At 38.8% G+C, this 22,789-nt stretch overlaps 2 protein-coding genes across 4 annotated transcripts in view; one reads left to right on the top strand and one right to left on the bottom strand.

Annotated features, from left to right (window-relative positions):
- MTREX (Mtr4 exosome RNA helicase) overlaps positions 1-13,710 on the top strand; it is a 49,200-nt gene extending 35,490 nt beyond the window's left edge. The window contains exons 19-27 of one of the 2 annotated variants that reach the window (XR_014847080.1): positions 2,058-2,186; positions 3,189-3,299; positions 3,621-3,809; positions 4,914-5,077; positions 6,441-6,546; positions 7,779-7,835; positions 8,248-8,410; positions 10,583-10,725; positions 11,630-11,734. Coding sequence is in view for 1 of the 2 variants with exons in the window: in XM_085043559.1 (XP_084899685.1) it covers positions 2,058-2,186; positions 3,189-3,299; positions 3,621-3,809; positions 4,914-5,077; positions 6,441-6,546; positions 7,779-7,835; positions 8,248-8,410; positions 11,630-11,734; positions 12,075-12,127 (1,077 nt within the window). In the remaining variant the exon portion in view is untranslated. Of the gene's footprint in view, positions 1-2,057; positions 2,187-3,188; positions 3,300-3,620; positions 3,810-4,913; positions 5,078-6,440; positions 6,547-7,778; positions 7,836-8,247; positions 8,411-10,582; positions 10,726-11,629; positions 11,735-12,074 lie in introns of those variants that run through there. The other variant, XM_085043559.1, reaches the window with a different exon arrangement.
- The window catches only part of PLPP1 (phospholipid phosphatase 1), a 62,041-nt gene continuing 51,443 nt past the window's right edge, over positions 12,192-22,789 (bottom strand). For both annotated transcript variants that reach the window (XM_085043566.1, XM_085043565.1), the window contains exons 5-6: positions 14,710-14,886; positions 12,192-12,644 (exon numbers count right to left, since the gene is read on the bottom strand). In XM_085043566.1, coding sequence (XP_084899692.1) covers positions 12,519-12,644; positions 14,710-14,886 — 303 coding nt within the window. In that variant the 3' untranslated portion in view covers positions 12,192-12,518. The remainder of the gene's footprint in view (positions 12,645-14,709; positions 14,887-22,789) is intronic.

Genomic DNA, 22,789 nt, shown 5'->3' with positions numbered 1-22,789 from the left:
CTGGCCTGTCTGACTGTTGTATAAACCTTTGGGTTTGAACATTAGCTTTGAAATTATGGTCTGTTCTGCAAGAGATGGATCTGGCTCCAGCAGTATTTTTTTCATTAAGTCATTCTGGCAGCTGGGTTGAATTTTTCATTCTGAGTGTGTGGAAAGAATGACAATAGGTGCTTGAAATTAAGGAACAAACTAAAAGCTATGTAACTTTTAAAGCCAGTATGAAAAAACTAGTTTCTATGAGCAGAGGCAAGACAAATTACTTGAAGAAGTTGTTTACCCATTTTTGTGTTTATCCAGTGCATTTTTGCCCTGAGACACAGATGCTATTCCCCATTACTATCTAACATATACTAGTATGCTTACTTAGTACTGGAAATATATCACTTATGTTGTGTCTTTAAACCTTCATCCACTTCTAAGCGAAACAGTTCTTTGGATTTTCTTTAGGAATTTCATTGAATTCAGTCTGTATTGCTAGTTGCAAATTTTTCTTCACGCTATATCATGGTTTCTAATTAAGTCCTTTTTCTAATGAGAAATACATGTAATTAATGATGACATTTAGGGTTGTAGTGTGTCTGTATTTCACATAATGCTCATTGTTTGTTGCTCTGTGAAGGCAAATGCATGAGTCATATCAGTTATGTTTATTATTAATTACATGTAGATGCTTTTCCATCAAAATTTCACAATTCAGTGTTCTACAAATTGTCAATGCACATAGCATTTTTCTGTCTACTGTTATTCAGAAGAGAATTTATTTCAAGCAGGGATGCTTGCTATTTATTTTACATTATAGTAGTCAGGAAAGTAACTATGTCCTTTGGAATTCATTAAAAATCCAAATATTTTTAAGCAAATCTGGTACACATGAGTATTATTTTAAAACTCTGATTCAGAGAATGGCAGTGGTTTGGGTCTCACACTGCTGTGAGTGCTTTCTGCAAATTTAGGATGCAGTTCAGAGGAACAGTTCTTTCCCCAGCAAGTAACTGCATTTCTTGAAGAAATTAATGTAGCATGTACAACAGGATGACCCTGCTTTTCTGTTTAGTTTACTATGACAGTTTCTCATAGCACTTCTGAGAATCTCTTAAAATTGTTAGTTGGTGTGCAATGAAATAAAATAGTATGTTGTAGATTTGTAATGAAAAATACTGCCCAGTAAAAATTAGCTGAGTTATGATAGGATTTTGAAAAGAACATTTGCTTTTTCTCTTGTTTTTCAAAGCAGAGTACTTGCACATAGTATTTTAAAGGATTATGTCTGCCTTTTGTGTTAGGTCTATAGCTCAGTTCTGCTCAAAGTCCTAAAAATTTTTGTTTACAGTAGGAGTGTATTTGAGCAACCCTAGTGCATATTGATCCAGTAAAATAACTAATGTACGTTTTTTTTGAAGGATAAGGAAGGTTATGGCCTTGTGAACAGTAGTCTTTAACCACCTCATCTGCATGTTTGTGTTCTTCAAATGAATGTCAGATGTATGAGTGCACCTTGGGGTGTGTAAAGATGCAGCCTGCAATGTGCAGCTTCCTGCAGTAAGCTTCCTGCTTACTGCAGATACAAGCTATTATACTTGAAAGATTTTTTCTGTGGTCTTTGTTGTGCATGAAACATGAACCTGTAAACTGCAAATGAAAGAGAACCCTTAAGTTTTGTTTGTTTCTTTTTTAACGCAAAATTCATTACTACTAGTATGATGCGAATATGCATTACAGTTTCAAAACATACTGGTTTACTTTGAAAGAGCTACATCTAGACAAAAAGGCAGAAGTACCTAAAGCTTCAAGCAGACTTCAGGCTACACTGTCAAGGGAGGATAGGGGAGGGGTAATTTTTTCAATTGTGTTTTTCTATGGGAGGGATCTTTCATTCAATATTGATTCACTTGGATGTACATTTTTAGAATGTGCTGGAACACTGAGTTGATACTCTGTAAAGAGACATAGTTCATCTGATACCTTTAATGTTGGATAAACAATGCATTTTCTATTCATTCTTGTTTATATTTTAAAATAATTGTTACAAACGTGCTTGTTTTTTGTACCCTCAACAGCCAAATTCTGGTGAATTGGACCCACTGTATGTAGTCGAAGTGCTCCTGCACTGCAGCAAAGACAGTTTGAAAAACTCTGCTACTGAATCTGCAAAGCCTGCCAGACCTGAAGAGAAAGGAGAGATGCAGGTTTGTTACACATATTTATTCTCAGTAGTTCCTTATAAGCTTTCTCTAACCTTCATTTCCAACCCATTTGCAAACTATGGCAAAAGAAGGGCTGATGTGTTTAAGGAAGAGGAAGAATCTGTACACCTAACTGCCTTCTTAATAAATTAAATTAATAAATTTTTAGCAGTGTGGTTTGACAGATGCTTTTTTTAGCAGTATCTTGTCTCTGGGAACAGAATTCCTTTCTTATTTCTTAAAATTATTAAGCTTGGAAAAGACCTCCTAGGTCATTGAGTCCAATCTTTGTGTGAACACCAGCTTGTCACCTAAATCTTAGCACAAAGTGCCACATCCAGTGGTTAGGAAACACTTCCAGGGATGGTGACTCCACCACCTCTCTGGAAAGCTTTGTAAAACCCTCTCATCCTAAAATTAGTCTGAATTTTTTTTTTGGTGAAAATATTTCCATTATTTAAATTTTTTTTATTTGAAACCCTGTATCAAGGCAAACAGTTAAAATTTTCAGATCAGAGGCAGTTGTTTAATTTGTCTGCAGGTTTTTTCTCAGAAAGTCCATTCAAACCTTGATATGCAGTATTGATTCTTCATGGTGCCATAATATTTAGGTTTTGATACTTAGGAATCTGTCTTTTCTGGCTTGATGTTCTCTGCTGTTAGCATTCTTTTTTAAGGATATGGCAATCATTTGCCTGGTTTGGATTGTAAGAGTTATTCCAGCAGATAAGACGCAAGGTAACAGAGAAGTTATTGTTTTGTTTTCACTTGGTTCTCTCTCCAGATGTAACTGCATTGAGAATTTTCCTATTTGCACAATTACTTTTGTTCTTTATGAGTATTTTAAGTCATTAGCCACATTTTCCTACTTTCTGGTACTCCTTTACCCAGTGCTATGTCCTTTCGTGCTTAGTTTTCCTTTTCCCTTGAGAAACTTTTGCTATGGACTGGTAATAAGAGGTATGTTTGTTATTGATTTATGAGTTACTACACTGTCTTTTGTAGGTCGTTCCCGTTCTGGTACATCTTGTCACAGCTATCAGCAGTGTCCGTCTCTACATACCGAAAGACCTCAGGCCTGTTGATAACAGGCAAAGTGTATTAAAATCTGTACAAGTAAGTTCCATTGGGCTGTGTAAGCACTGTGCTCTGATTAGTGAGGTACTGTTGAACACAAGGCAGCTTGCTCTAAAGAAATTTGTGTGAAGCTTCTGTCACATCTTCAGCCTGTTCTTTAAAGAGCTTGGAAGCCATGATGTGTGTCAATTGTTTCTCCTTGTCAAGACATTTTAAACTGATTTTGAAAACTGCTGAAACATCTTCTAACAAACTTGTGTTACAGCCTCCTGTGTCTATAGTTACGCCAGCTTATTTGTAAAATGTAGTTTATTTTACTGTTACTAATCTTAAAAAAAAGTATTTTTTTCATTCTTTTAGGAAGTACAGAAACGATTTCCTGATGGAGTGCCTTTACTAGACCCTATTGATGACATGGGCATCAAGGACCAAGGGTTGAAAAAAGTAATCCAAAAGATAGAGGCATTTGAACATAGGATGTATTCACATCCTCTTCACAATGATCCAAACTTGGAAACCATATACAAACTTTGTGAAAAAAAAGCACAGGTAAAGAGACAAACCAAATGACTTTGTATTTTGCAGATTGTCTTCTTACTTGCTTTTCATTTGCAAAGCCCAAATAACACGTTTTTAAAGTCAATAAGCTTAAATCAACCATTTAAAATACAGTAAAATTCTTGAATCTCACTACCAGAATGGCTGAGTGGTGTGCCCTCCATTGATACAGATGCAAAGTACCTCTGAAAAGAAAACTCTCCAGAAGTTTTCAGGAATTACAAGGTTACAGGGTTTCAAGTCATTTTCACTGAATAGACATAGCACAATACAGCATAGGAAGCGTCTTCATAGATAATTTTAATTGATAATTTTTAATGCAATTGTGCGAAACTAAGTTGAGTTGATGGGGTTATTAGCTTGAGGAGTGTACCACAGAAATAATTTCGCTGCTGCTGCTGCTTCCTGAGCTGACTCTCAGCCTGGTAGCAATGCACCTATTTTGTACAGAGTTTTACCCTCCTAGACTGAAACTGGTTTTGCGTAAAACCAGCTCTCATGTTTCTCTGCTGCTTGAGAAAACAGGTTCTCCAGGAGCCACTTCACAGAAGGGAGGTAGTTCTGGCATGGGCAGTACAAATTTGCATGGACCAAGCAGCTTTCTGTGACAGTGTGTCTGCTGTAAGGATGTGGACAGTGGCTGTGATGAACTGCAAGCCACTGGAGAAGCAGAAAATAATGCCTTTGGTTTACATTTCATTGTATAGTTGGTTAGCTGAGACTTCCTGCAGGTCTCAGAAGATGAGTGCTCGTTTCTCAAGCAAAAATCACTTCTTGTCTTTTTAGTTTGGGCTGGTTCGGTTTGTTTTCCACTGTGGGTAAATAGCTTGACTTCCCATGCTTACCAGAGGTTTCAATGAGTAAAGGGAGCTGATATTTATTATTATTGTTATTATTGTTATCGTTGGTGTTGTTGTTGCTGTTGTTTAATTTGTTTTAAACCTTCCTCTTAGAAGAGTTAGGCAAGTCAGCTAGTCAAAGTAGTATGTTCATACACCATCGTCCTGAGGGCTTTATGTAAATTAAATAATGTCTTTAAAACAGTTGCATCTGTTAAACCAGCAAGGTATAATTCCTCTCCTTCTGGCCCCCCAGATTGCTATGGATATTAAAGTAGCAAAGCGAGAATTGAAGAAAGCCCGAACTGTGCTACAAATGGATGAACTCAAATGCCGCAAGCGTGTTTTGAGAAGACTGGGGTTTGCCACATCTTCAGATGTTATTGAGATGAAAGGACGAGTTGCTTGCGAAATCAGCAGGTAACTGGCTTCTGTGCAAACTGTTGATTTTTGTGAATATACACTACTCTATCCTTCTATCCTTGATAAAATTAGTAGATTATGTTTATATTTCAAAGTGTTGAGACCATTAAAAAAAGGTTCTTCACAGACTGTGTTCTGTGTAATAAAGGTAATATACTGATTCAAGCAGTAAAGGTAGCGACTTAAGGACAAAATACAGTAGATGTTAAAATTAAAATGTAGACATGAAAGCCAAAACAATGGCTGTTTTTGTACCTGGCGTAGGTAATAGCATGTGTTTTCATTTAATATTGTATATTGCGTAAAAGGGTGATCTCGATTTCTATGGTTGATGTTGAACCAGGAAATAAGAGTGTAACAATGATTATCAGCAGTTACCAAGTCACTGACAGGTTTGGAATACACCGAAGGTGCTTCCACTCGAAGCAGGGCTGTTGGAACAAATCTGTGAAGTGGAGCATTTTACTGTAATATATTTAGCAGATACATATATACTGAAACATGAAAAATCATGAATCAGACTTCAGTATTTTACAGTGTAACTTGGATTTTGATAGAATTTTCTATTTTTAAAAGTTACAGTGTCTGCTGTACTCTTTGTCTTACAGATGCGTTTGAAAGCTGTTACCTATATTTGTTTGATAGCAAATTGCCCTGCAAAATGTGATAGCAAGTGGGGAAGCTGAATCAGAATTTTATCAACTTCCTGACTGTCTGTTTGAGTTATACATCTCTTTAAAAATAACCCTACTTTGTTTTTCCTGCATCCTATGCATTTTTCTGATAAATTCTAAAAATAAAGGTTTAGTCTTACCAAAAATTTGGGGGTTTATCCAAATAAGTATGTTTGAATTTTGTATCTTCATCAGGGACTTTCTTTTATAATTCATGATTAAGTCTTTATTCTTCAAGTAAATTGAAGTGAGTTTGTTCCTTTCTTCAGTGTTGTGGAAATACCCAGTTGAATCTTTTCTCAGCAGCAGCAGTACTAGTTTTAGTCCTTTTCCTGAGTTGCCTAACTCCTTGGTTCTTTCTCATCTCTTTATAATGTCTGATAAACTGACTAAATCAGCTGTTCATAGTAACTTGTGTGATTAGTCAGGAGAGTTGTACTGTAGTCCAGCAAGTGCTTTTAGTTTCTTTAAAATACTGTCTCAGTCTCTTATTAATTAGCATTCCCCTTAAAAAACTAATATGTGTGTGCGTGTGTGTGGGTGTGTATTTGGTGTCCGCATCAGTAAAATTAAGATGCTGGCTTTTTATTTATATCTAGTTGTTTCACAAAACAGAATAATAGTTCTTAATTTAAAAATTACATTTCAGTAAGTCTTCCCCCTAAGTTTCCTTCTCTTTATTTTAGTGCTGATGAACTACTCCTGACAGAAATGATGTTCAATGGCCTCTTCAATGACTTGTCTGCAGAACAGGCAACTGCACTACTCAGCTGTTTCGTGTTTCAAGAGAATGTGAGTTACTTCTTCAAATCAAGAATTCTAGACATTCCTGTCTTCTAACAATAGTGTTTATAAATCAGTTCCAAAAATTTGTCACAACAGTATGAGCCATTGCACATTTTTTATTGCTTCCTAAAGTGTTTGATGTGAACTGCCATTGAACTTAGCAAAAGCATTTCAGCTTCAGTGCTGAAGTGTCTTTCCTTGTGAGTGACATTCCAAAGGTTGTGGGAAATTGCAGTTTTCCTCATGCAGCAAAGCAGTATCAATAGATTCTCAGCATAAGTGCTGCTCTTAATACATATACATACCTCCATATAATTTAAAATGTAGAATGATTATCTCAAGAAGAGGCTTAACAATAATTGCACCCTACACTATGGAGTGAGGGTATCTTTAATTCTGAACCATGTGTGTGTTATGTTACATGTTTGGTACCTTTGGCCTATTGATTGAAATGGCAGTATGACATAGAATTCATACCAAAAAGGCTGTTAAAGTCAGACCATGTGTTTTTAAAAGCAAAAACATGGGCATTTAATACCAGATGTTACTGTTTTCCCACCTGCAAGCTGTATACAAGGTTAGTATCATCCCCAAAAGATGTAAAAATAAACTTCCATATGAAATATTTTTGCAAGTAGCTAGCAAGATGTATCACTCAGGTTGATTCTAAATATGGAAAAAAAAAAAAACATTAGCAGCAGATGCCAGTGTATTGCATTTGTTAGTAGAAGGGATGCCAAAGTAAGCCATTGTTAATTAGAATATTGGGGTTCACCCAACAATAGTACTTCAGTCTAAACAGCTAGAGCATAAAGATATTCCGGTATTTTGGACAGCCATGTTTTCATACATAGCCACTGATGCTTAAGTTACTAAAAATGTTTTCTTCTTATATTCTTCAGGAAAAGCTTGTAACTGTCGAAGTAGTACATGACAGTTCATTTGCCAGGTCAAAATTATGGTACAGCTAAATAGAGGGAATTTTGGAAGTATCCAGAAAGCAGGTGCAGCTTTTCATAATGTTGGTATACTGTACAGAAAGATTACGTTTTCTGATTTAGTTTGTGGAACAAGCATTTGGGGAATTCAGTAATTTTAGTGTTTCATAACAGGTTTGAGATGTTATTGGAATAATTTAGGATGGCAGTATCACACACTGAACTTCTGGTTTTGCATTTAATTTGGTATAGAGCAAACGTATGGGAGCACATGAGATTATTTAATATCTTCTTTTTCAGTCCAGTGAAATGCCAAAATTGACTGAGCAGTTGGCAGGACCACTTCGGCAAATGCAGGTAATCATAAATCTGTCTGAGCTCAGGGTTAATGTTAACGTCAGCAAAGCTCATGAGTAATATATAATAAGTACACAGTAAAGACTGTGTAATTTTGGATCATCAGTGAACTTAGCTGGCACTGCATGTGATTTTGCAATGTGTAATAATGCATTATATTGTTTGCAGGAAATCTTTATGCTAATTTAGGACATGCCTTTAAAACTTTTATAAGCTTGCTTACTACACTGTAGATTGTTAATGCAGGCAGACTTCATGTAAACAGTGGTTTACCCTTTGATTGTGAGTAATTTCACACTAAAAAAGAAACCTCATACTGTAATGCAGTACCTGATAACATGCATGTTTTTCTATCAGTTAAACACTTACTCTGGTTAAGTATATCATAAATATAAAATACTTTATTTTAAAGGAGTGCGCAAAAAGAATCGCCAAAGTGTCAGCAGAAGCAAAACTGGAAATTGATGAAGAAAACTACTTAAATTCTTTCAGACCCAACCTAATGGATGTTGTGTATACATGGGCAAATGGAGCTAGCTTTGCTCACATCTGCAAAATGACAGATGTGTTTGAAGGTAGGCTAATCACTTGTTCTTTAAAAGGTATGAGCTGGTAATTCTACCACAGGGAATGGTAATACCAAATAACCTTACAGTAAACTCAGATGTAGTCAAGCATCTGCATGGCTAAAACCAAGTGGGAAAAAAATGGTTTATATGTTAATTTATACTTACACATTATTGATAATTTAGAATCTAAGATTTTTATAAGGGATATCTCTGTATTCTAAAAACTTCCTATAAAACTCAGAAATTCTAAGCATTGCAATAAAAGGTAATGCTTACTTTTTCTAGTGGAAAGGAAACATGTTCCAAATGCTTGTCATCAGGAAGTACAGCTCTTGCACTTGTCCTCATTATAGTTAAGTATTTTATTTATCTGGTATAACCAGATGGTATAACCAGTTCCTCCTGCTGACTTAATGATGACAGAAGTGAGACATGGTAACCAAGTGTCTCTTTCAAATAGTTTTTCACAGCAGTGCAATGGAGATGGTTGTAAAGCCTAGATATAACCTGTCACATGGGTTAATTTGGTTCCTAAAATTGGAGTACTAGCAACTTTTTTTTCATTTTTTAAAAGTATGATGTCTTACAGCCCTGATACTCTGTAAAAACAAACCATCCACCTGAAGGTCAAAACAGAATAAAAAACCAGCCTGTTGGAAGTTTTGAAGAACAATAGAATGGATGTGCCAGTCTTAGAAGTCTTCCTTTTTGAAGTTGTTACTGTCAGCACTGCCTCTCTAAAATGCTGTTTTGTTTGCAAAGGTTTGCAAAGAGCCTTAAAACAAGGGCATTTATGTACATAATTCATGCATGTAATCCAACACATAGACCCAGGAACTTTGTAAATGAAGTTGCCTTTGAGCAACACAAATCCTGGCAGTCTTTGCTTCTGCATGCATTCAGCAGATTCCTATTATTGCAGTGAGTATCTGAGCCTTCCATTTGCTGTAGAGGCACACTGAGTATGTTGAACACTAAAGTAGCAGTAGCTGGCCTATGTTTTACATTGACACTTGAACATTCAGAATACACCGGGCAGTAACATTTTCCATTTACCATATTTGTACTAAGACAGTCAGCTTTGTTCTGCTCCATAATGTCAGCTCCCTCAAAATTAGATCTTAGTAGCTTGTCTTGAGAAGGCCAGCTCTTGTGGCAGGGGTCAATGTATGGTTCTTCCCTTAACTTTCAGTAGGCTGGTTTTCTGTACCTTAGCAAAAGGAAGGGAAGTGCTTCAGGCATCTGTTGTCAGTTATGTGTACCTTAAATGCATTGTGGTGTTCCGAAATCCCAGGGTAGTTTGCCTTGGTTATTCAGGTAACTGTAGTGATTTCAAAGAAAATCAGAACACAAAATAGGCCCAAATGCTCCAAGAGGAAGTTTGTTTGCCCCAAAGTGGAGTAGTGTTGATCTACTAATGAAAATGCCTTATCTTTAAGCTGAAATGTGTGTTGGGAAGAAATAAAAACAAGAGCAGCTCTTTAAAGCTTTTAAGAAAAAATGCTAAACTGAATTATGTATCCTGTCTGTTAACTGCAGATGAACTCTTGCTTTGTGGAAGTATAAACAGTAGTAACGTATTTTAAAATTGCAATTTTCTTGCACCGAAAATTGTCTGCAATGAGCCCAGCTATGCTGCCTGTAAACAGGTACTCCCTGGAATGGCTATCAGGGTCAGCCTTGTAAATGGAGACAAGCAGGATCTTTGACAGTTGAGCCAGGGTCTGCCACAGTGCAGCACAGCCATGCTCAGGGCAGTTGCCCACAGGTCACTTCTGATGGTCTGTGCTCAACAGGCTTCCTGTGGGCTTTTCCATCTCATGTCATTGCAACAGGTTTTACAGATTGCTGCTCTTACACAAACTGTTCTCACTGTAGAAACTGACATGACCTACTGAGGCTATATGAATGCTTTTCAGAAGAGAAGCGTTACTTTATTTTTTACCATGTCTCACTTTCCCAAGAGCTTTGCAGAATGTTCTTTTCATATTGGCTGCATTTTCCCGGTATTATGCCTTAGAGGTAATATAGAAATGTCTTAAAGTCCAAACCGCTTTCAATGAGCAGGGACATCTTCCCCTAAATTTGGTTGCTCAGAGCCCCATGCAACCTGACCTTGAATGTTTCCATGTATTGAAAGGTCACAATAAGGTCTCCCTGGAGCCTTCTCTTCTCTAGGCTGAACAACCCCAACTCTCTCAGCCTGTCCTCAAAGGAGACCTGTTCCATCTCTGATCATCTTGGTGGCCTCCTCTGGACTCGCTCCAACAGGTCGATGTCCTTCCTGTGCTGGGACCCCAGAGCTGGATGCAGCACTGCAGGTGGGGTCTCATGAGAGCAGAGGGGCACAGTCGCCTCTCTTGCCCAGCTGGCCACACTGCTTTGGATGCAGCCCAGCATACAATTGGCTTTCTGGGCTGCAAGTGCATATTGATGGGTCATGTACAGCCTCTCATCCAGCAGCACCCCCGAGTCCATCTCAGCAGGGCTGCTCTCAAGCCCTTCACCCCATATTTACCCAATAACAGTTACTTTGCTTACAGTAATTTTGGCTGGAGGAGATGCTGGTGGAGGAAATGACCAAACAGGATACTGTTTGCTTGTGGCCAGAGGAGCAGAAGCATTTAGGGCTGTTCTGTGAAATTTGTAGCAGTGACTTGGGCTGAGCTGCAAGGAAAAGTTCAAACAGGAGATGAATGTGTAGTAAATCATAAGTGGGTGTTGGGTTGTAGTGTAGGAGCTGTGTCAAGATGCTTGTGTACATAATTGTAACTATGCAAGTGAATGGTAGAGTGGTCCATGGGCTCTTTAATGGCACCGGAGTAGTAGTAAGATAGATCACTTACTGCCTTTGCCAACTAAAGAACTAAGGCTTAAAAAAAAATTCCAGAACAAACTTGGGGTAGTTCTTGAAGCAGCAGATTTGTGAATCCCATAACGCTCTATGGTTTTTGAGGAAGTCTTACCAAGTTCTAGGAATTACTCAACAGCCCAGAAGGTCCTATGGCTGTATACTAGTTAGGGACTGTAAGGACAGTAGATAGGACAAGCATTTGGAAACAGCTTCAAGGAAATGCCTCACAGAGAAATTTACTGTGCAAACAGAAATTAAGACATTTGGCTTCTAGATAAATTGAGCAGGGTTGTAGAACCAACTATTCCTTTGAGTAATTCAGGACCAGTGACATGATGTGGCACAAAGTTTTCCCTTGCTCTTCCATGCAGGTAGCATAATTCGGTGCATGAGGCGTTTAGAAGAACTGCTTCGGCAGATGTGCCAGGCTGCAAAAGCCATTGGGAACACAGAACTGGAAAATAAGTTTGCAGAGGGTATGTATTTCACTTTCACAGTATATGAAGCAATTTTAGAAGAAAAGTGATGGGGAGGAAGGGGCCGCACAGGTAGTGAGGGCAGAAGGTGAGTAATTATATAATGTGAACTTTAGGTGTTAACTTCATGGTAAACAGCACCATTACTCTCTCACCTTTCCAGATAACAACTGTGTTAAAAAGTTTGACTAAGGTGATACTGACAGTTTAACTAAGTTTGTGGCTAAAAATGGATTTCAATGACTTCCATTTAATACTTGTAACATGCTTGTAACTGTACTTAAAATAGTGATTGTGTCAGTTAAGACTCTAAGATATTAATACTTTTCCTTCTTAATAGGGATCACAAAAATCAAGAGAGATATTGTGTTTGCTGCAAGCCTTTACCTGTAACAGAAGATGTCTTCCAGAAACTATATTGACATGATGGAACAAATTCATCAGTGTCACATGTGGCTTCCATATCAAGTAATTCCTTTTAATGGTGTTTACTTAAACCACAGTTGATTCAACAAGGCATGTACAAACAGCAGTATATGTAATATAACTTGTTACTGTTTTCAATAAAAATTTACAATTTTAATAGCTTTCTTTTAAGCAAGAGCTTGAACCAATAGCAATCTGAAGTTTAGATATACAATAACTGTGGTAGATGTTACTATATACAGGTAAAGTGAGCATCCAAGAGCAGCAGCAGTCCCTTAAAGGCATTTACTTATATATTACATAGTTAGACTTGTGAAATTGTTTTTTTCAGAGCAACACAGGTGATGTGGGTCATTCTTCATGGTTGATGATTGCTGCCAAAGTGATTTCCATTTGTTGGAGTCTCATGTAGGGTTGTGTGGGAATCTTCTTTTGGTTGAAATGTACATCCCCTTACTTTGAAGAAGTCCGACACATACACAACCTAAGAGAACAAATTAGTGTTAAGATCCTGCACTCAGTAAGTCTTGGAAACAATGGCTCTGCAGAAAGCAAATTCTATGATCAAAACTGATAAAAAGCTTAATCAGTTTAAAACATTAGAAAATGGCTAGGAAGTCATGTACAAAATTCAGACATCTGTTCTTTCAATAGCTTTTTCTCCTTGCCATTGAGCATTTACCCATTGATGGTTTAAGATAAATTCAATGCTTATGCTAACTAACTGCTGACTGCGTTTCCAGGCACTGCTTCTTTACAACAGCCATAGTTTGAACAGCTCTAAACGAAGGAGCAAAATGTGCTTTCTGAGGGCCTACAATGCAAATATAGTTAATTTTTTTTCCTCTAATTTATGTAGAGCAGAACAGAAGTGGTGGTGCTTTAGCTGGACCCAGCAGCTGCAAGGCCAGCTGTACCTACACAGTCCTTTCCTGCATTCCTTTGAACCTACAAACTCACTTTCTCACAGCTAGGAGACATCTCCCTGACTACGAGACAGGTGCTTGATCCAATTCTGCAGCTTGCTGTCTTCCACTGCTCACTTCACCAAGTCCCATTGCAGATGTGCTGGGCACAGTCCTGCATGGAGTGCAATAAATGAGAAGCTTCACATGATCCCTTCCCATATTGTGTCTTCCCCTCCCACTGCAACCCTGATAACTGCAGAACACTGCCCATGGCAGAAAAAACATTCTCCCACAACACTGGCAGCTGGCTGATGACCCAGCACATTGCTGTAGCCACAGACTGGGGAGTTTCAGCTTCCACTTAATGCCACATGCCCTCCGTTCAATTTAAGTGATCCATTTGCAGTTGCTGCTCCACCACGCTCTAAGCTCAGCTTGCTGTTTCTGGAGAAGAACTCACTAGTTCTTTCAGATAAGAGTTTGGGGGTGGTGGTTGGTGCTAGTATATAGTTTTTTTAATAATTTCCTGACCCTTCAGTTCTGCTCATTATAATGCTACCTTCTACGCTTTGTTGTATTACTAACCACCTTCTGAACCATCCAACATCTTGTTTTCCTAATAAAAGTGTCCTTCCTTTTTCAGTCTCTGATGTTTCTTAATCTCTGAACTCCTTTGCTTTGAAAAAGAGATTGGACAAAAATGAGGGGTAGGATTATGATAACATGTAGCCATTTAGTAACAGCTGATGCAATCTGTAGGGTTTCCTAGAGCCGCTCCAAGATTTGTTTTGATTATTGATTGCAGCTACTAGACAGCTTTGTCTTGAAGCATAGCCTTCTGCCCTTAGAAAGCTGACACAGCATTTATTTTGGAGGTGGTTTTCCCAGCTAAGTCTCAGTTCTTGGCAACTGAATCCTTCAACATGACCTCAATTCGCTCCCATCTCTAATCCTGAAGTCCTTCTGATCTGTTCCCTTCCCATGGATGAATCAGGTATGGCACCCAGTAGGACTGTTGCCACTAAGTCAGCTGGGCCTGCTGTGACAAGTTTAGGCAAGTGTCTGTTCTCTGGGATAGTGTTCTACTCCTCAGTACAGCTAAGCTTCACAGGCTTCTTGTAAACACATTTTTAGTACTCAGAATGCACATGAGAAATGGTGAAGGGTTTTAGTTTCCCATCAGACTGAAAAAATACACTGTGTAAGGTGGCAGAGGCAGACACTTCGATGCTTTCCTTAAAGGCCTTTTTTTCCCTTGTTTGCCTTAGAATAATACCATAGAACAGGGTTCTATGGTATTGTACTTGAGATTTAGCATTTGGCTTGAAGCAAAAGGCATGATTTATATAGAAAGGTTTGCAGTTGACCATTTCCCATCTTAGTTACTTGAAAAGCTCTTGAGCAGAGACAATTTCATGTTGTCAAACAGCTAAAACTGTCACTTATATCATTAGGCCAGAGCCTTCCTCACTCCCTAAAGTACTATTGCTACACCCAGTTCAAGGAGTTGTTTCCCTGCTTCAGCAATTTTTGAAGCATTAGAAATACAGGTTTGCTTTCCTCTGAACACAGCCTGCAGTTCTAAGGTACTGTTCATAAAAGCAGCATTCACACATGCACACCTCCTCAGGAGTTACTTACAATGAGCACAGCTACCACTGCTCCCTGGATAAGTCCTGTTAAAACATCACTCCAGTGATGCTTGTAGTCAGAAACACGTGAGAGACCCACGTAGATTGATGCAGCAATGAGACCAAACTGTATCGTAGGACGTACAAGTCTTGCCCAGTCTCCTTTCATTCTTGCCTGAAGATAAAGCTGAAAGAAAAATTATAAAACACAGTATATACAGAAGCAGTAAAATCATGTTGGGTCTTTTCAAAGAGTTGATTGAAATTTGCATTGAGATAATATCCACAGCTGTTGTAGGTGCTATAGCTATACTCTCAACAGTGCCAAGGCAGAATTTGATCGTTTTGGTCTTTGTTTTATATAAACACCATCATATTATTCTATTTGTACAATTGTGACAAATTACTATTTTCAGGATAAAGGTTCTGGTAATACTAGAGCCACTTAAAGCTTAAAAAGAATCCGGTGGAAGCCAAACCAGTATTTTAGTCCTGTATGAACTACAGGTAAGCTTTATACAAAAAATAAAAGAGTTTACTATACATAGAGCTGACAAGTTTTTAACTTAATTCTCAATTCCACTCACCTTTAGTCTTAACAGCTTTTAGCATAGTATTCCAGCTGTAGCCAAGTATGAGAACTAGATATAATGATCACATTTCTCAATTGTCACTGGTATATTTCACTGAGCTCTGTTTGTTCCTCACCCATTTCAGCTGCACACTACCCATGCTAACCATGCTGTGGTGGATGTGTGAAGTTCCCATGATTTTCCCTCCCCTCAGCTGTGCTTTTGTTGTATATATTTATACTTTTGATATGTTATCTCTGATTCACAGTATTTATTACTTTCCCATCTAATCTAACCCAAGACCTTGCATTTGTTTCTTCTCTGGTCAGTCTAGGATCTGCCTGCCTGCATCTGTCTAGCTCTCTAGTTTCCCCAAATGCACTCTGTAAATGTCATTGAATTTATTCTGAAACTTGATCCTGTCACCAAAAAAGGCACCATAGTTACTGCACTGACTGAGAAAACAATACAGTTGGAAGTTATATTTAACATTTCAAGTGTATCTTCTTAGAGACATCTAGAAACTTCAGGGTAAGGACAAAACCTTAGCTGACAGTCTTGAGAAGTGCAGACGCCAACACACAGGCATCACACCACACACACACAACACACAGGCACCGAGGCAGCACACCAAACTCCCGGTGAAACCCTCCACTGCCAACTTCAAAAGCCATGGCTAACTTTGAGAAGCAGTACATTTACAATGTAAATACAGGCAACAGAGAACACACTGTAGATGCAGAGGTGCTACTTTCCAAAGTTAAATATTTGGGCAATGTTTCTCTGAGTAACTTACATCATAATTCTGGCATGCTGACATTTTCAGCTATAAATGGAGCATCAAAAACATCAACCCCATCCATAGACAGTTTTCTTTAATAGCAATGTCAGGGTAAAATCAGACTCTGAAGAAGCTACACCTAAGCCTGAACTGAAAACCAATTTTTCCCCTTCAAATTGGTGGGCGTTGCATATTTCCGTGGGCCTCAAATTCACCACTAGGGGAAATACAGTTTAGCCACTTCAAAAATTACCTGTCACACAAAGTTATTTTAACAAAAGGTGTTTAGTGGACTTACAGTGATAGTACTTCTGGATATACCAACAGTATTCCAGAAGACTACAACATGCCTAATGGAGCAGAGATAGGTCCAAGGAGTATGTGCTGGTAGCCTAAGGAGTTGGCTGATGATTTGATACTGGCTGTCCTTTCCTCTTTCCATATTCCCACTAAATTTTGCTGAAGGCAGTTAAAAATATCTTGCTGCAATGAAGTTTTTTTCCATATAAGCAGTTTTGGAAGTTGGCAAAGGCTGTATAGTCACAGTAGAAAAAAAAGGAGCTATGCCACTGCAGTTATGTGAGAAAACAGGTTTACGTCTGAACACAAGAAAATGGGGCAAGCCATGCTAACCACAAGTTGGAAAGATGCCAACCCAGTGCACTGAATGATCAAAAAAGCAGTTTTTGCCCTTGGGCACCAGGTATTCAAATTTTCTTTCTGCCTGACAAAGCATCAAACAAGAAACTTGTATTTGACATCTTTGTGAAAGCTTGGTTTCTGTACTATGAGAGTAACCTGGAGCTATTCTATCAGCTGCAGAGCACAAGCAGTTGGCTACAGGCTTCACACCATCAGCTCCTGCATCTGTACAGGAAATGACCAAAGGCCTTCTTGCACCTTCTACCAGCACATAGATTTACATTGTTGAAAAAATAGGTGTGAGAAATGATACCACAGATAAGTGTCAGGGTGACTGATCGCTGCTGTATTTAATTTCAGAAGCAGCAGCTGTCATTAGGCTTTGGTTTTTTGGTGAGTTCTTTTGGGTTATTGTTGTTAAGTTGAAAGTAATTGCTTATTAACCAGCTGCTGCAATAGCAGATGCCCTGTTAGTTTTAAGCACATAACTTCAAACTGACATTTTTTAAAAGGCTCAGGGTTGCGCTTCCCTGCTGAGCTTCTTCCCACTACTGTGACTTACTCCTAGAAAGACAGCAGCAACGTGTCTGGGCTGCAAAAGGCCATCAGGTCCACACAGGAAAATAAAGCAGCCAAGGAAAGGAGGAACTTTTGCCTGTAATTCATTAAATATAAACCAAGGTTGATACTGGAAGTACTCCCAATTTACCTTTTTATAATATTAGCCCTTATGCAGCATTATTTTATTAGCACAGTATGAAGATGTCCTAGCCCCATGCTGCATTAAATTCTGCTACTATTTTGGCCCTTTTGACTAACAGAGGGCAATGGCTTCAGGCTGTTTACAGAACCCCCTCCTTCACAGCATACCTCAGGTTCCTTTTTGCTCCTCTTTGAAGTCATTTACAGGACAGACTTAGAGAAGGAAAACAGAAGCAAATCCCTGTCTCCCCATCCAAGCCTCTTTGCTAGAAAGGAATAAGCTTTATAAGTAAATCTTGTAATCTATGGAAGCCACAGGAACCTTAGGAAATGTAATCTGGCTAATACCACTGAAATGCCTCCTACCAGCACTTCACGTGTTGCTGAGAAACAAATTTGTGAGCCTGTGAACACAGCAGGAGCATCCCAAGCCACGCTGGTAGTGACTGGCTCCTGTCAGACAACATTTTGATCATGCCAGCTTCCCTCCACACTGTTCTGAGCAGTCTGATCCTTCAGCAGTGTCATTCAGCTATGCTCCATTGCTCTTCACTCCCCCACCCTGCTGTTTCTCGTGTTTGTTTCATTCATTCCTTTTTAAAGTCCAAAGAGATTTCATAAAACTTCTTTTAATGGGATTAAATAATCTCCAGCTTTTTTTCCCCTACTAGTTTAGTCTGCAATGAAAATATGTACAATACACACATCCTGAAAACAAGTTTCTTGTTAATCTATGGTCTAATACTTCATTTCTAAAAATACACACGGCAATGAAGAGAAACTCACAGCTACTTTGTGGCTTCTTGCAAGAAGCCACAGACACGAATGGAAGGGTCTCTGCAACTAGAGAATTATTTGCTACTCTTAATATTTCTAGCATGGCTTCCAAGCATTTGCTCTTTCACCAGAGCAGTATTAATTTACATAAACAGATGCCTACCTAATTTTAAAGTACAGTGACTTATATTTTCTACATCGACTTCTGGAGGTGCAACCATGTGGTTTCACAAGGAAATTTCCTACCTACTAACATATTGCTGTTATCTACTTTAAGGGCACAAAATTCTTTCAAATCTACCACAACCTACTCACCTCACCAACTGAGGTAATATTTCAGGTATTTGGTTTCAATACTTAAAACTCCTCGGTTGTTTTTCATTCAATACCTTCTCATACTTTTTTCCAAAACCCAATTATACAAAAATTCTGTACTGCGAAATAATTTTGACTATGAAGGTATGGGAAATCCTCCTGCACTTGTTCAAGAATGGAAGTCAAAGAAATTTGGGGAGCAGGGGATAGTGGTGGTGCTCCTTCACCAAGTAATAATACTACTTGTACCAACTGATTTGCTCTGATCTTTTCAAGAATAGATTTTCTCCTGATACCAAAAGGCTCCAGTAATTGCATTTCCTACAGGTGTCCTGTTCTGTCCTAAGGAACAGAAGTAAGGCACACTTTCCCTTTAGAGATGTACCTATTTTCACTCTTATTTCTGTCTCTCCAACCCTAACAGACTCACAGCATCACGAACTTAAGAGGAAAACAGTGAAAGAAGAGTTTCAAAGGGAGCAAACAATCCTCAGTTTGTCCAAGTACAAGTAATAAGACGCTGGAGGCAAAACAATGATGAATAAAATTGGTTCTCATGAAATAAATCCCTATGTTGAGAAACCTTAGTAGTCAATACAAGTTTTAGAAGCTAGAAAGTAAGTGGCATTTACTTAACTTAGCATTTACCATTAGTCATGTCTCACTTTGGTTTGTGATATCTGCCCAAGCACTAAGGAAGAGCCCTATGGCATTACTGTTCTAGGAGGCACAAAATACTGCTGTGGTTATAATTAGCATTTGGATCCATTATTGGCTACCCTTAGGAAAGCTCATACTTCAAAGCAAGTCTGCTGACCCAAAAAGTCCCGGGAGCCACAAACCATAAGGATTCTTCCCAAACCAAGAAGCTCTGAATCAGGAATGCTTAAGCACACTCAAGTCCATGTATACAAGCATATGGTTTGCTTTGGGATTTCAGAGGTGGAGATATGGAGGTAGTGTTTAGGTTTTGTTAATGAGGCAGGGGTGGAAGGAAAGGAAAGCACAGGAGGCACCAGTTTTGAAATCTTCAGAAGAACCAGCCTTAGCACAGCTAATACAAAAAGATGGGCCAAAAATTTTCAGAAGACCTGGGATTAGGCATTAGCAGCTGAGAATCCAGGCACATTTTTCAGATAGGATAATGCCATTTCTCCAGATATCCCAACAACATCCTTACAGGAGACAATACACCCATTCCTAAGACTGCGAAGTCTTCGGTTAGGAAGTTGAGCAGATGCATAAAGTGCCACAGTAACTAGTCACCCTCTGACTCCATCTGTAAATATACACCATCGCCTTTCTTGAGGAGAGGGCAGTGCAGTAACCACAGTACCACTTGCATGAGACACAGTTTGCATCTGAGCATCTTTGTTAAAAGCCCTTATTAAAACATGATCCCCCAGGGAATGAACAAGCTGAGACATCCAGGCTAGTTTCTTGCATGATGTTATAAAGCAACAGAAAACAAACGTTTAGACAGATACACAGATAAGTGATCTGCCATCCATCTTCCAGTCCTGTTCAACAATCCAGACACCTTTGCCCTGCTCAGACTAAGCAACAGCAGAGAGAAAGGCTCTCTTCAGAGATTTTCTAAGCTTTCTGCTACATCTGTAAATGTTTTGCACAATAGCTCTTCCCTTTCTGATTGTTATGGGAAACTTGAGATATGCCTTCATATAAAAGCTAGTTTGTATAAATGCTATTACTCAAATAGCTTTGTACAAAAGTTATTCATCATATTTCAGCTAGCACAAACTCTGGAATTCAAGGAAATATAAGAAATCCAGTAAACAGTTTAAAAATTGCAGTTCTGAGCACAAAAGAGCCACAAGATGTGCTGAGAAATAACCTGTCTTATTCAATCTTGTGTTTATGCAAATATTACATGCAAGTGCAACAACTTATTTTATACCTGGAAGCACTGCATCAATGAATAAACACAGAGCTATAGGCATCAGCCAACAAGACACTGCCTGCAAACCAGAAATATGGACAATGTCTCTCCCATGTGCTTTAAAGCACAGCAGGCTCACATCCAAAGAGAAAACTGTATTATGAAAAGACTACAGAGCTGTGGAAGAATTCATGAGTCACTCATGATCTGGGCTTCTCAAGCAAATATTTAAAAAAACTTTTTTAAGCAACTTAGACTTTAATGTCTGTCTATGAATTTTGCCTTTTTAATGAGAACACCTCCTTTTCTTAAATACATACTTATGATTTTTTGTTAAACCTGCATTACTGTATGTCCATTAGTTTGGGGGTTTTTTTGATTGGGCAAAAAAAAAGAAGACAGAAGCAATAGTTCAGAATTAGTTCTTCCCCTTCCAGTGATGGAAAAGGATATAGGTCTGCAGTTACTTCTGTGGGGGATTATGTCTGGGCTGCTGTTAAATGGTATATTCCTCTGACCATATCTGACTCCTCTGTATCAGCTCTGATCTTTGAACAGCCCTGCAGGGAACCAATCCATCAGGGAGCTGAACTGGGGGTGAAAAATGACTGAACTAGGGAGAAAAGGCAGAATATGTACCAGTCTGGGCTCTTTAAGACCACTGCATACTGTTGTCAAGCAAGAGCTGCCTCCTAAGCAATGGGGATAAAATCCTATTAGTATTAACAGCTCAACTTTCAATTCAATGTCACAAGTATAATCAATCTGTTTTAAACAAACACTACTTGTCCAGTGGGCATTGGGTTTTTAATCCTCCAGCTTCAACTTGGTTGTACAGTGCCAAAATAACTGCATATTGAAATCATTTTTACCATAAAGCAAGATAATGAATAACATTTTATTCCACTGCAAATTGGAATGCAACACTTAGGTCCTTTCTGATGAGAAAAAAACCTTGGAGTTAGTATTTTAACCTATACTAGAAGAACTAAAGCACTGCAAGGTATTGTTTTCAGCTCGGTCCTACAGGTGCCAGTTCACAATACTGACATTACTACTGCCAGCCCTAACTTCCAAGCAAAGCATGGGGAAATTGTTTTTCTTCGTGTGCTTTCTATTAAAAAAAAACTAAATACCAATATTAAAAGAATACTAGGAGCACATAAAGTGGAAGCACAAGTGCTCCCATACTTGAGCCTTGCAGTATGACCAGTTACTCTTCATTTTTTCAGCTCTGCTGAAGATACTTAATACTATGCACAGCTACAGCCAAACAAAGCATTTTCAGTAACTAATGTCTTTTCATTAGTTTTAGAAGACAAGTAGTCCTCAACTTTCATGTGGGCAGGAACACATTAAAGACTGTTCCGTAGCTCCAGTCAATAGCATTTGGGAAAGCAAAGAAATTGCTGCTGTGCAAACAGACATACCTAAAATACTGTGTTCAAGACTCATTTGAGTATTGTTGCACTCAACCTCCAATCCCACCATAAACAATTGAAGTCAGAGTCTGAGAGCAGAGCCTTACTGGCACATTTGGGAGCATGACCCAAATGCAACCTAAAGCCTGCTTTCACTTGTGTTTATCCTATAATGTCTCTGCAAAAGAAGGCTGACAATCCTGGCCACTGAAACACCAGTTGCCCTCCCATTCTCATCTGTAATTCCATGTCCTTGGATACATAAAATGTTCCCAATGACCTGTGGGAGAGTCTGAGAGTCACTCAAGTTACATGGTGCAAGATTCATCATCCCTTTTTGTCCCAAGTCTAAGCAGCACAAACATGTTGCCATCCCCAGAATAGCAGCGCCTCTTGGCTGGGTTTGTGCAGCCCTATTCTTCATCCTGGGATAGGTGCCGGCAGGGAAGTGCCCAGGCCAGCTACAGCCAAGACTGACTCTGTTACAGCAACATAATCTTCAGCGTTACACCCATTTCTGCCAACTGCCAACAGTTGTGGTGGATCATTCTCGCTACCAATGGCAGCATGCATTTAGCATTTTAACTTACAATAGCTTTTTAAACATGCTTCAAAGGAAAAGTCAAAGCCAAAACGAGCTGCAACGTCTCCCCTTCAACCTGGTAGGGGCGCCAGGGTGCTAGTTTGGTCACACAGACACAGCTAGAAGAGGTGTCCCACTACACTTGCCCTCCCGTTCTCCAAACCAAGATTAAATAGTTTTGTTGATACAGGAGAGGCCATGCCAGCTGTTTAGCTATGAAAGGAAAGGAGCATGGGGAGAGGACAACAGAGACAATTTGGGATGCAGCATCTGTTATTAGGTCACTAGGTTCCCACATACTGTTGCGGTCAAATTCCCTCTAGTTTCCACACAAAGCCGCTGTTGGCAGAAGTTCTTATCCCAGAGATAACAGCTCTGCCTGGACCCAAACCAACCC

This window comes from Lichenostomus cassidix, chromosome Z (genome assembly GCF_008360975.1).
Source record: "Lichenostomus cassidix isolate B80296 chromosome Z, HeHo_3.0, whole genome shotgun sequence".
NCBI classification, from domain to species: domain Eukaryota; kingdom Metazoa; phylum Chordata; class Aves; order Passeriformes; family Meliphagidae; genus Lichenostomus; species Lichenostomus cassidix.
Note: the sequence above shows the minus strand (reverse complement) of the source record. Positions and strands in the feature narration are given on the sequence as shown.